The sequence below is a fragment of the Rhinatrema bivittatum genome, chromosome 9 (genome assembly GCF_901001135.1).
Source record: "Rhinatrema bivittatum chromosome 9, aRhiBiv1.1, whole genome shotgun sequence".
In the NCBI taxonomy this organism is placed as follows: domain Eukaryota; kingdom Metazoa; phylum Chordata; class Amphibia; order Gymnophiona; family Rhinatrematidae; genus Rhinatrema; species Rhinatrema bivittatum.
The window spans coordinates 133,079,277-133,093,764 of record NC_042623.1 but is presented as its reverse complement, the minus strand read 5'-3'; the positions used below and the strand labels follow the sequence as shown (position 1 = coordinate 133,093,764).

General features: G+C 46.2%; 1 protein-coding gene across 2 annotated transcripts in view; it reads right to left on the bottom strand.

Annotated features, from left to right (window-relative positions):
* The window catches only part of STAG1 (stromal antigen 1), an 815,655-nt gene that overhangs the window by 487,885 nt on the left and 313,282 nt on the right, over positions 1–14,488 (bottom strand). For both annotated transcript variants that reach the window (XM_029617274.1, XM_029617273.1), the window contains one exon: positions 13,437–13,516. In XM_029617274.1, the coding sequence (XP_029473134.1) occupies positions 13,437–13,516 (80 nt within the window). The remainder of the gene's footprint in view (positions 1–13,436; positions 13,517–14,488) is intronic.

The window sequence follows — 14,488 nt, the reverse complement described above, 5'->3', positions numbered from 1 at the left end:
CTGCTCCCCAACACAAAAGGGGACCAACAGACACCAAAACCAGGCAACAACGGTACTGTTGGTAACAGAGGGGGTGACGGCCTGAACCCAAGCAATAGGCCTTAGCTGGGAGAGAGTTGGGTTCTACAATTCAAACACATTCCAAAGTACAGGCTAGACAAATCTTCTTTCGCAACAGCCATCTCAATCCAGACTATAGAGAAATGTTAATGTGTGGAGAGAACTCCACGTTGCAGCCTCGCAGATCTCCTCCATGGGTACTACTCGCAAGTAGGCTACCGATGCTGCCAAGGGTCTGACAGAATGAGCTTTGACATGACCCCCAAGATGCAGTCTCGTCTGGGTATACCAGAAGGCGATGCAATCTGCTAGTCAATTTGATAGTGTCTGTTTGGCAACCAGGGCTGATTCCGGGTAAATATCGGCCCGGGGATTTTCCATCCAGACCGGCCCAGGAGATACCCCATGGTCTGCCGAGCGTGGCTCTGTTGCGGTCGCGCTCGGCAGACCACATGACTACAGCGACTGGCCCACTGGGAGATGTCTGATCCCCTGATAAGCCAATCCGCCCCTGTTGGCAACTGCAATGCCCAACCTATTCCTATCAAAAGAAACAAAAAGTTGAGTGGATTATCTATGGGATTCTGTCTGCTCCAGATAGAAGGCTAAGGCTCGCTTGCAGTCCAAACTGTGCAGTACTCGTTCGCCTAGGTGTGAATGGGGCCTGGGAAAGAATGTTGGCAGGATGATGGACTGGTTAAGATAGTGTTATTATTTAGGAGAGTTGTGGGTGGATCCTTGGGCCAGTGGCAGATGACCACGCCCCCGGGGGAAGATCCCGAGAAGGACTACCGGTCAGGCTCAGAGTTAGGAGATAGACACACACTAGTTCTTTTATTATACAGTATACTGAACCACCAGAGGTGGCAGTAGTGAGCTGGAATGCCTGGCTGGGCTGTAGTCCCTCAGATACTGGAACAGCGATCCCTGGAAGCTGAACTGTAGAGAAACTGAAATATAGTGAGTAGATAGGGTATGCAGAGTTCATGGACAGAACCTGATGGTAACACTCACATAATGTCTCATAGAAGCCCAGGAGCTGGAATGAAGTAAGCCCTTGAGGAGCGAGTACCTGGTTCCAGGGAAAGCTCTGAGAGAGCGATGGTAACTCACAGATGTAGTAGGCAGCGATGACTTCCAGGCAGAAGTGAATTCCGAAGAAGTCCGGGAACGAGGGCCCTCGAGGAGCGAGTACCGGTTCCAGACTGCAACCTATAAAGTAAGAGAGAGAGCGAGGCCCCCGAGGAGCGGGTATCCCTGGTAAGTCCGAGGAGGCAGAGTAGCTTGGAAAGTTGTAGCGAGTCTGTTGCCATTCATTGCTAACTCGAGTTGTTAGCAATTCAGAGACCTTTAAATATCTGAAGCGGATGACGTCATCTCAGGGGGACGCCCCTGAGTTTCGCGCCACTTCAGAATTTGAGGCGGGGCCGCGCCGCACGCATGCCCCTAGGCATCAGGTCAATATGGCGGATTGCAGCGTCGGGCTGGTCTGGGGATGCCAGACGAGGTTGAAAGAGAGACGCCGTGACAGCCAGCCTTCCATCAACCCCGGAGGGAGTCGCCAATGCAGTAAGGTGGGCAGAGTGGAGACGTTGGGCAGCGATGGTCGCAACAGATAGAAGTCAGTCACCACCTTAAGCAGGAACTTAGGGTGCATGCGTAGACCACCCTATCATGATAAAACTTGGTGTAAGGTGGATAAGTCACTAAGGCTTGGAGCTCGCTGACGTGACAGCCAGCAAAAATATGACCTTCCAGGTCAGGTTCTTCAGGTCACAGGGTCTGAAAAGGAGCTTTCATCAGCTGAGCTAACTCCACGTTAAGGACCCAAGACACAGCAGGAGGCCTTAGGGGAGGCTTCAACTGAAGCAGGCCCTGCTATAGGCTATACAGAGAAGGGCGTACCATCTACACCATGCTGGTATGCACCAATTGCACTGAGATGAACTCTATCAGAGTTGGCTTTTAGGCCAGTTTCCAATAGATTCAGAAGGTAATCAAGCAGTTTTTGTGTGGCGCAGGAGAATGGATCTAGGGCTTTCTGCTCACACCTCCTCCACTTCAGACCATGGACTTTCTAGTGGAAGGCTTTATAGAAGTCACCAGGACCCAAGACACATCCTCTGAGAGACTGAGTGGTTGCAAGATTAACCACTCAACATCCAGGCTGTGAGCGACAGGGCCCGGAAGTTGGGATGCTGCAACCTGCCTTGATCTTGCGCAATGAGATCTGGGGAAATCCCCAGACTGATTGGTCTCTGGATGGACAACTCCCATAGGAGTTGAAACCAGACCTGTCTTGGCCAGTAAGAGGCTAATGAGGATCATAGTCCCCTTGTCCTCGCATAGCTTCAATAACGTCTTCACCACTAAGGGAATTGGAGGATAAATGTACAGAAGACCCTTGCCCCAGTGACTGGCAAGGGCATCCAAGGCTGATTGCAGTCTGACCTGTACAAGGAGCAGAACTGAGGCAACTTCCTGTTGCAAGGGGACGTGAATAGATCTACGTCCAGGCTCCTCCAGAGGCGGAACATCTTATTCACAATGCCCCTGGTCCAGGGACCAATCGTGAAGCTTGAAGGCACAACGCAGTCTGATCACTACCACGTTCTCCATCCCATCCAGGTATATGGTCCTGAGAACCATCTCATGGGAGATGGCCCATGACCAGATCTGGACCGCTTCTTGACACAGGAGGTATGAGCCCGCGACTCCCTGCTTGACATCGCTACTTGGTTGTCAGTTTGGATCAGGACAACTTTGATGGACAGCAGATCTCTGAAAGTTCAAAGCAGATACCTGATTACCAGGAACGTATTTGACAACAGCTTTGCTGAGTAGACCAGAGATCCTGGGTGCTGAGTCCATCAACAGGAGCTTCCCAGCCCAGGGTGGATGCATCCGTGGTTAGGACAATTTGGGTACGAGGGTTCCAAAAAGAGATCCCCTGTTCCAGATTTGAAAGTACCCACAACCAGGGCAAGTCCCAGAGGGTTGAGGTAATTCGGATGCAATCCTGGAGGTTCTGAGTGTCCTGATGCCACTGTGACTTCAGGGTCCATTGGGCTCTGCGATTGTGTAATTGTGCCAAGGGAGTGACATGGACAGTTGCGGCCATATGGCCCAACAGCCTCAACATGTGCCAGGCTGAAACCTATTGCCTCTGCTGAATCTTTTTCATGATGGTCATCAAATTAACGGCCCTTTGACGAAGCCGAAAGGCCTTTGCCTGAGCAGTGTCTAGCAGAGCTGCAATGACGTCCAATTGAGGTGACGGGCTGAGATAGAGTTTGTTATCAGCTACCTGAAGTCCTAACTACTCCAACACCCGGATGTTCAAGTGCATGTACCAGATGGCCCCTGCCTGAGATGTGCTTTTGACCAGCCAATTGTCCAGATAAGGGAAAACATGCACCCCCAGCTTGCAGAGTATGCCCTGTCACCAAGGCCAGACATTTTATGAAGACTCGCGGGCTGACACTAGTCCGAATGGCAAAACCCGGTACTGGAAATGCTGTTTTCCCACCACAAATCGGAGATTCCTCCTTTGACTGGGGAACATCTCGATGTGAGTGTGTCTACAGATCGAGGGAGCAAAGCCAGTCCCCATTTTGCAAAAGGGGGATCAAAGTGCCCAGGGAAAGCATCTTGAAATTTTATTTTTTGAGAAACTTATTCAAGGTCCTTAGGTCTAAAATGGAATGCAGTCTTCCTATTTTCTTTGGAATCAGTAAGTACCTGGAGTAAAATCCCCACCCTCTTTGCCTGGTGGGACAGACTCCACCTCTCTGGCTGTTAAGAGAGAGATCTGTTAGCAGTACCTCCTGACGTGTTACCGCCCCCCAAAACGGGATCGGAGAGCAATTTGCTAGGACACTCAATAGGTTCACTTTGTACCTTGATGCACAATGGAAGGAACCCACTGGTCCGAAGTTAAACTGGGCCACTGCTTCGCGAAGAACTGCAGTCTGCCTCCGATCGGAAGGTCCAATGTCTTGGGTATGGGCGACTGGCCTACTCTTTCTACAACCCAGGCAAAACCCTGTCCCTGGAGTTGACTGAAGCGCTTGCTGAGCCCTGGGGCTCTCTGCTGCTGGGACGGCCATGGGAGCCCTGATGCTATTCACGGAAGTGAGGGGATGAAGGATAGTTTGTCCTCTGGCAAAAAAAAGATTTTCTCTACCCTGATCTCGCTGACTTATAACAGGGGGGGGGACAGGTCCAGAGTGCTCGTGGAGAGCTATTGGAGGGTTTCATGGTGGTCCCAGAGCTGGGCCACCACGTCCTTCACCCAATCTCTAAAGAGATTCTCCCCAGTACACAACACGTCAGCAAGTTGTTCATGTATGTCCGGTCAGAGATCTGAGGCTGCAGCCATGCTATTTTGTGGGCGTCGATTCCCACTGCAGAGACTCTCGATGTCATCTCGAAAACATCGTAGGTCACTTGGACCGTGTTTTCCACACTCCAGGCTCTTATGCACTAGCAACATAAGAGTGTCCTGCTGAGGCAGCTGCTCGACCACCTCCTGCACCTGCTGCCAGATTTCCGGGTACTGGCTCATTCAGAGCTGATAGGAAGCTAGGCGGGCTATGAATATGGCCCCCTGAAACACTTTTCTCCCATGAGTGTCCATCGCTCTGCGATCCTTCCCTGGGGGTGCCCAGGAATGAGTCCAAGAAAGCTAGGTTCTCTTGAGAACAGATTCGACCACCACCAACTGGTGGGGCAGCTGACACTTATCGAATCTGGCAGCTTTCTGGAAAAGGCAGACCCCATCTCTGCTGGCCTGGGCAGAACCTCCTCCTCCAAGGAACTGGCAATGGGCACTGTATTGGTAAGAGAAGGCTGCAGTGTCCCGAAGAGTACCAATGCCATCCCGAGAACAGACTCCAGCTGGGTCAATAGCGCATCGATGAATACACTGAGCTTGTCCAGCAGCGGTTCCAGGACAGACAGTAGAGACTCTGATTCCATTGGTGCCACAGGACCGATGCCCTGCATTGCCCATTCCACTGCCAAATGGACTCCCTGCTCCAGTTTCTTCTCAAATGTTGATGATGCCAACACTACCTGGTAGGAAGGAGGGATATCCAGATCCTCTTTGTGCCCAAAGTAGATTTGGTGACTGGCATCAGGACCGGTGGAGACTGTCGTGGACCCCCGGCACCAATGGCCCTCTTCACCGCAGGGTCACTTTGGGTGCATCACAGCATGCACCAGTGTATCCCTGTGCCCAGCACCATGCATCAATGGGGACTGGTGATGATGCTTCTTCGGCATCCCTCGATGCTCGACCCGGTCCTTCACTGGTGCCAAGGCCAATGATGAGGAACCAGACGACCTCTGCCTGGAGGAGACAGACAATGGTCAGTCTCTAGCGCTGCTATCCGCCAGTGGTACCGATGGTCCTGCCGATGTCAATGGTCTGGTGGACTCCCTGCTCCAGCTTCTTCTCAAACGTTGATGATGTCAACACCAACTGGGAGGAAGGAGGAGTGTCCAGATCCTCTTTGGACCCACAAGGTGGACTGGTGACTGGCATCAGGTTCGGTCCATCGATTTAGATAGCTTGGTCTTCTTCGACCTGAAGAATTATTCCAACTTGATAAGCCAAAGACTACATTCCTTCGGAGTCATTTGTGTGCATAAATGGCACCCCCAGACGTCATGAGATGCCCCCAGGAAGAAAACACATGACTCATGGGGGTCTGTAATGGACATGGTCCTTGGACACAAAGGCCAACACCGGAAACAAGATGTGGCTATGTCAGGATGAAATAAAAGGGATGCAAAATCAAAATCGATGGCAGCGGGCATCTATGACCGGCAGGCACCGAAGCACCGCCGCTGTGGGGGAATCAACTGCGAAAGGAAACTTACTGATAAATGACGAAAACCTTGACTAGGAACATTATCAGGGATGGCCCAAGAGGGACCTGGTGTAGAAACATCGATAAAACCACAAAAGAAGCGAAAGAGAAAGTTTTCAAAAAAAGGCCATAAAGGCAAAGATTAGAGCTCACTAACCACGATTCTACACCTCCGTGGAAAAAGAGACTGGAGAGAGACCTTGTGTGGACGCGTGGTATAGGGCATGATCAGTGTGCAAGTCAAAGTTCTAGAAATGTTGACATACGTTTTCCATGTCGCGGCTCCATCTGATGTCAACCATGTGAGGACTACTAGCCTGCTTGTCCTCAGAGAATGGGGGAAAAGGACTACCTTCTATGACCAAGTTCAAAAGCAAAGCACATTCAATTAGCATTGCCTGAATGATCAAGAAGGCTGCTTATACTGTGGAGTGGCAGTTACTGCCCTTAACAGAAACACTAACCTGCACGGAGCAGCAGTTACTACTATAACAAACTTGCTGGGCAGATAGAGAAAGACCAAATGGTCTTTACTATATTACTATTTTACTTTGAAATCCTCTGCTCTATGTGCGGCAGTGGTCAAAAAAGCAAACAAAGTTAGGAATTATTTGGTAAGGAATGGAGAATAAAACAGAGAATGTCTCGGTATCGCTCCATAATGAGTGTGCACCTAGAATAATGTGGGCAATTCTGGTTGCCATGTCTCAAAAAAGATAAAGTTTAATTGGACAGTATAGAGAAGAGTGACCAAAATGATAAAGGGGATGGAACAGTTCCCCCAAGGAGAAAGGCTAAAGAAGTTAGAGAGGTTCATCTTGGAGAAGGGATGGCTAAGGGGGGATAAGACTGAGGTCTATAAAACATGCGTGGAATAGAACGGGTAAAAATAAATACTTTATTTACTCTTTCAAAAAATACAAAGACTAGGGGACATTCCATGAAGTTAATTAAGTACCATATTTAGAATAAATTGGAGAAAATTCTCTCTCATGCAATGTACAATTAGATTCTGGAAATTCATTGCCAGGTGGCAAAGGCAATTTACGTAGCTGGGTTTAAGAAAGGTTTGGACATGTTCCTGAAAGCGAAGTACATAAACTGTTATTTAACCAGTTGGGGCTGGGGAAAGCCACTATTTATCCCATGGTGTTAGTAGCATTGGATCTACCTACTGCTTGGGATCTTACCAGCTTATGACCTAGATTGGCTACTGTTGGAAACAGGATACTGAGCTTGATGGACCCTTGGTCTGACCCAGTATGGCATTTCTTGTGTTCTTATGAATGGACCATGTGTTTTCTACACTCCATTCCCTTGTGCACCAGTGAATAGAGGGCATCTTGCTGCTTTTGAGGAAGCTGCTTGGCCACCCCCTGCATTTGCTTCAATAGGTCTCACAAGCCCATAAAGAGCTGATAGGAGGCTATGTGGGTATTTAGCATACCTCACTGAAAAAAAATCTTCCTTCCAAGAGTGTGCAGGGTCTTAGGCTCCCTCCCCCAGGGCACTGATCAGTGTCCCACTCAAAGTTTCTAGAAACTTTGACATAAGTTTTCTGTGCCGGGCTCCATCCAATGATGTCACCCATGCGCGAGGAATACCATCCTGCCTGTCCTAGGAGAATTAATTCTGTGTCTCTTGCAAGTGGATTCTACAGATTGGTGAGGTAGCTGAAGTTTTTCAATTCTGGGGGCCTTCTTGATAAGATACATTGTGTCTGCCTTCTTATTCATGGAAAACAGAGAAGAGGTTCTCCTAAATTCTCAATTGTAACACCTGACGGATTTCATGAACTGGAACTGCCATAACCTTTTTGGGGGGCCCCACAAACTGGAGGATGTCCATTATCTTGGTTCTGGTTTCATCCTCTGTTAATGTACACAAAATGTACTTCACCATTCTCTGAAAAGGAAAAAAAATTAGTAAAGGAGAAGTTCTCAGGAGGGAACATTTTCCCTCTGGAGGAAGAAAGGGGTTGGAGGGGAGACCAATCAATCCCGCCTCTTCAGAAGCATTGTCTGATCTATACCCATACCCTTAGGAGCGTTCATAGTCAGACACCAACCAACTGGTAGGCTTGTGGTAGTGAATATGCTGATTGTGCTCAATCCGTACACAAAGCCTCAGGGAGGGGCACATTTGTCTGCTTAGTCCTGGATCCCAGGGAAGTTTGGCACCCAGGAAAGCTTCCTCTCTTGATGGGCAGGAGATCACCATTGGAGCAGCTTTGGGATAGATGTCAGTGTTGGTACAAGCTGCCGGGCCGGGAAGATGGAGATGTTTATTTTGGCTTGCATCAGTACCCAATGCCGGAGCACCAAAGCCTCACAAAGCCTTGTCCAATGCCTGTGAATCTTCTTTTCCAACTTCTCCTAGAAGACAGCCAATGCTAGCACTGACTGGGAAGCAGGAATGGCAGTTCTTCCTGGGAACTAATAGGCATATCATGGCAGACACCTGGAATTTCAGAGACTGGTACAGTTCCCAGGCCATTAAAGAGTATGAGGTCTCCTCTCCATGGGTCCACTTCAGGGGGTTCATGGTTGCAGCCTGACCATCTCCACTTCTGGCATCGCACATAAATGAAAACTGATGCCAGTCCTTATCAGGGACCTACTGGTGTCACCTCAGGAGCTCAAGCGGTGTTTGAAAATTCTTCCTTTAATTTTTTACCCTAGGCAATCCCCAGAAGGAAAGCGCATGTTCATCATCTGCTGCAGACAGAATACTGGTAGGCTGATGTCAGGGCAGGATTATATGTCAATGACATCAGGTTTTACTCAGTCTCCATCTGCTGGTAGAGGTGCATAACCCACTTGTGTGGACTGACCTGCCTGAACACAGAGGAATATCTGTTTGTATCTACATCTGATCTACTACAATGGAACTCGCTCTTGGCCAAATTAGCATGCAGTGAAATAAATATATTCTTGGAACAGAGTAACTTATCTATTGGGAACAGTTAAGGATAAGATTCTGGTCACAGGAAATGGAGGTGCTGTTTATAATACATATATATACACACACACACACACACACGTACTGTTGTCAACATTTTTTGGAATACTTCTTGGGGTTAAGGTGGTTTATTTATACCTCTTTTTTTTTTTAATTTTTTATTTTCAAGTTTCAAAATAACATATTTCACTTTTACATGTATACCAAAATCAGGAAAACAGAGTTGTAAAATTCTTCCATAATTTTTTTATAATTAACAACTTCTTAATTCCCTTTCCATGTTACAAAACTAACAAAGGAGTCCTAGTTAAACAAACAATAAAGCAAATAAATTTTTACCTAATGAATGTGAGTAAAGCAGAATACTTAATTAATTCCAATTGCGTTTTAGGACTCAGTTTCCTCCCCTTGATTACGTCTAGTTTCAAGGAACCTCTCAAGATGTTCCGGGTCATAATATACGAATCTTTCTCCTCCTACCCAAGTTAAACACTTACACGGAAATCTTACAATTGCCTGTATGCCAAATGTTCTAGCCTGATTTACCAATGATAGGAATTTTTTTCTTCTTAGTTGGGTTTCTTTGGCAAGGTCTGGATAAATCCAGACCTTTTGACCAAGGTATAAAGAGGCTCTTTTCACAAGAAATAATTTCAAAATTTTATCCCTTTCAGAGGAAAGGTTAAATTTAACCATTAAGGTACCTCTTTTTTCCACCTGCGAACTTGAGGAGGTTTCTATTAAATCTGTTACATTTAACGATATATCACCCATTCCTTGATCTATATTTCCCTCAGTTTTCCAACTGATGAAATAAGTATTTAATATTGAGGGAAGACTCTCTGGGGCTTATAACTACCTCCTGAAAGTAATTCCTCAATTGTTCTCTGGGAGATATCATTTTGCACTTAGGAAAATTAACAATTCTTAAATTGGTATATCTTATGGAGTTTTCAATACTTTCAACCTTCCTAGACAAATTCATTTCTCCCTGTATAATGGATGACTGAACATTCTTTATTTGTTTTATATCCTCCTCAATTTTTTCCAAAGATCCCACATGACTTGTAACTATAGGATTCAAATTAAATAATACAGCTTGCATATCTTTTATGCTAGTATTCAAATTTGAAATATTAGATTGCAATACCATTACTGCCTGCCATATCATATCCATTGTTACTTTAGGTGGATTTTCAATAGTTGTAAAAGATAAAGAACTCTGTATATTTACCAAAGGGGGTTCCTGTCTACTTTGATTCACTAAGGGAGAGGTAGAATCTGTTCCTCTAGAAGGGAAAACCCTCTTCACTATGTCTCACCTCTTTTTCCTTAGCTGCCATACTTAACCCATGTTCTCCCTCAATCGGGCTCAAAAGCTCCGACATTTCTTGTCCGGGATCAGAGCCTAGACCCATGGTGGTTGCAGCCAACCGAGGTGGAGTGGGTGTTATTGGAGCCCCCGGACTTAGGCTAACTTCTCCCAGAAGAAAGGAGCCTTGCTTCTTGTCTCCTTCTTCAGCGGGACACTCAGGGGAATTTACTTCTGCTGGTGTGAGAAAACCTGTACTGGTTGTCTGCATTAGGGAAGGTTTCACAGGGGTTGAGGCTTCCTGCCTAACCTTTCCTTTTCTTTTTGTATGTGGCATTATTTTTAAGGTAATAATGCAATTTAAACAACCATACGGAATTACCACAGTACTCACATTACTTTCATATATTACACCTAGAAAGGGAAAACGGACCAAAGGGGTTGGGCCAGCCTCCCAGCCTCAGCTGGCCTAAGCCGGACCAAGCCGCGTGCCCCTTCGGAGCGCGCGGCTTAGGCAGCGCGCCAGCGGCGGCGGTGCGCCGTCTGCCCTCCGGTTTTATCGGCAGACACTGGCCGATGACGTCACTGGGACTCCTCCCCCCGCCGAACATCCCAGCTGGAATCGGGTTGTTCTGGGGTCTCTCACCTCCGGGTTAGCGGGTAAGTCAGTCTCTCAGTGCTGGGGCAACTCCAGGGTCCCACTCTCTCCTCTCTGCTCGGACTCCCGGTCTCTCAGCGTCTGCCCTCCGGTTTTATCGGCAGACACTGGCCGATGACGTCACTGGGACTCCTCCCCCCGCCGAACCTCCCAGCTGGAATCGGGTTGTTCTGGGGTCTCTCACCTCCGGGTTAGCGGGTAAGTCAGTCTCTCAGTGCTGGGGCAACTCCAGGGTCCCAACTCTCTCCTCTCTGCTCAGACTCCCCATTTATACCTCTTCTATCTCTTGATGTTGTGGTGTTCTATTACTGTTTGGTCTTGTAGCAGTATAGTTTTCCACTCTCCTCAGTCCCTCAGGTTCTAAATGTTCTCTAAACATTTCTTCAGACTCAGAAGTAGTATTCAAAAAAACTAACTAGAGAGAATTTAAGGGAATTTAGGCCACAGAATAATATCAGAAAAATGTAGCAGGGCTACTAAAAAACAAATCCACATCCAATGTTCCTGGCAAATGAATAAAAACTGAGGGGAGCTGTGGGACCATGGAAACATGAGAAATGCTGCACATGACCAGTAAAGGCTTTTAGGGTTTTACAGAAGGTTCTAGAAAATCTGCTTGCTTGGTACCAAACATGGTCAAATGACCCACTTTTATGTGTAGACAAATTTGCTCACCATCCGGTAACATTTCAGCTTCTTAAGCTGTTTTGCAGACCCTGCAAGTGTGTTAGCATTCTTCTGAACTTCTTCCATTCTCTCAGTGTTACAAAGGTGTAGCTTCCAAAACTGAACACTACTCTAGTTTGGCATTTCTTAATGTCCTGTGTAAGGACATTACCTCATTTTTACTAGTGGTCATATCTCATTTTGCATCCAAGTATACTGTTTACTTTCCTCCTTGCTGTTACGAAAACTCACTGAATCTTCAGATCCTTGGAGATCATTACTCCTAGATTCTTTTTGTCTTTGGCAGTAGCCAGTTCTTGCCCATCGAATTAAATCAGAATTTCCCAAATTTTTATCCATGACTCCATTTTAGCTTTTGGAAATTTACATTATCCCAAGCTGATAGAAACAGCAGGTCGTGGGGGGAGGGGCTGTGTGTGCAGTATCCCACTCCAAAATTCTCACTTCAATTTTAACCTCCAGTTGATTCCCTCTCTCGATCTTACCCTCTTTTCCAGCTGATCCTCCAGGCTCATATCTTTTTTTTCCACTCTCAGGTTCATTGTCCTCTGTCACCCTCCTTCAGACACTTCCCTCCTCCAGGCTCATCCCTTCTTCAGGTTCACCAATCCCCCTAAACCTATCCCTTCATTATCACCCTCCCCAAAGCTCATCCTTCTCTCTTACCCCCTCTGGTTAATCCCTTTCTTTTACCCTTCCTAAAGTCTCAACAACCCCAGGCTCATCCCTTTACATTCACCAACTGCTTTCCCCAGACTCATCCAAACACACTTGTCTCATTCTCTCTTACCATCCCCCAGGCTTACCCACCCTCTAAGCTCAGCCTCTCTCTCACATACCTTCAAACTCATTCTGTCACCCTCTCTCTACCTCATGCCCACCAAGTTCATTCCTTTTCTGTCATTCCTCAGGTTCACTCTTCTGTTGTCTTCCCCACCACAACTGGCCCCTGATTTCCTTCCCCTTTTAACTCTCCCTTCGCCCTTATTAAAAATCTTAATGAGGCTAAAAAGCATAGATGGAAAGAGGAAGAGAATAGGAGTGTCTTAGGCAATCTATCCCTTTCATCTCCTCTGCAACCATTATTAGTGCCAGTTGCAATGACTTTGGCAGGGCAGAAGGAAGTAGGCCCAGTCGGTAGCAGCAGTGATCATGGCTGATGACAGTTCTTGCTGGTAGGAGTGTAGGCCTATAGAATTTATGGTCCTTGCGGATGATGGTGATTGCTGTGAAGATGAGGTGAAGCAGACCCAAAACATTTCTTTCTAGGCTGTTGGGGGCAGTGATCACCCTGAAGGCAGTGGGAGAAAGTCCAAAACATTTCTTACTGGGATGGTGGTTGTGGTGGTGGGTAGTAGTGATCAGAGGAGATTGGAGAGGGGAAATCAGCAATGGTGAGCAATGACAATAAGGCACTTGATCCCTGCTCACACAAGGGGAGACAGTAATAGAGAGCAACTAACTTCCTGCTCTATGCTCTCCTCAGCAAGCAGGCACATGTAGCTGTTAGTAAAGGTGGCCTTAGTTGGCCATATGATGCTAGCTGTCTGTGTGCTGTTTTTTTGCCTTGTCAATGGTGCTTGTGACTCCATATAAGGATTTTGTGACTACACTTGGGGTGTTTGGGAACTACTGTACTAATTAGTTTCTTCTACACTGTTACCAATCACTTATTTGCAATTTTATATTAAGAAGACAAAGCCAACATTGATGCATCAGATCATACTAGCGTTATACTTCATTTGAGTCATGTAAACAAGATCTTAGTAATACATATTCATATTTTTCCTCCAGAAAACTAATTTTTACATTTAAATGATCCCCAAGCCCTAAATGGTATTACTTTACTGACTTATGGTGGGTGGAAAGAAAGAATACTCACTGAAGTATTAAAGTGACCAATCGGATAGCTTCTACAGCAACATCATATTCTTTATCCAGGGTCATTGATACAATGCGATCCTGCAAAGGAATTTCAATAAAATTAAACAAGCTAACATGCCCTTCCAAATGAAGATGAAACAATATTAGGATAAATGCTGGCCAAAGCAAACGAAATAATGTAATGCTAAAGATGATTGAGACCACTACCCACATGGATAGCCACATAGTTTTAAATCTCCTTCAATACAAAGTTTAAAGCAATCCCAGAGAAATGAAAAAATATATAGCTGAATCTTCCAGTGGCTAAATTATATTCAAAGTTGAAGAGATAGGTACTCCCTTAAGGATTTAAAGTAAAAGCTGAGAACAATCAGCAGCTGCATCAGAAAGGGCGAAATTAATATAACCACTCTTACACGTGCACACTAGAGGCCTTTGCTCAGGTGTCCTGCTCAAGAGATTGACTGAAGCTGCAGTTGTCAGCACAGTAAGGAGAGAAAGCAAGAGAGCAGAAAGCAGGAAGTGGCATCACTGCTAGTTCTGACAAACAGCAAGCAGTAATAAGTAGCTAGTAAAATAAGAACTGCAGACTGCGAACTCAAGACAAAGATATATCAATATGTGGAGGAAAGAAACAGGTCACACTCAGTAAATAGAGCAGACCTTAGCAATCACAGAATAAACCCACAAGGAATACAAAGTAAACTCTTAGCATGGTAAGAATACTATGGTATTGATAAATAAAGAGCAACATGAGAAAACAAATTAATGTGTACAGAGAAATATACATGGAATTGTGCCTGTCCCAGAGAAGATATTACTTTCATGAAAGCAATATCTATCTATAATCTATGTAAAAAGAATGCCCTCAAAAAATAAACACATGGAAAGTAACTTTACAGTGCTACAAGCAGAGGCAGAAACAAAAATTTTACTAAGATATGTTGGGGGTGGGAAGATGAGGAGAGGGAAGCGGGGGATGGAAGGGTGCTATAGGCTTGCCTTGCAAAACAATGGCATGATCCCCCTAAGCTCCTCACTCCCTTTCCC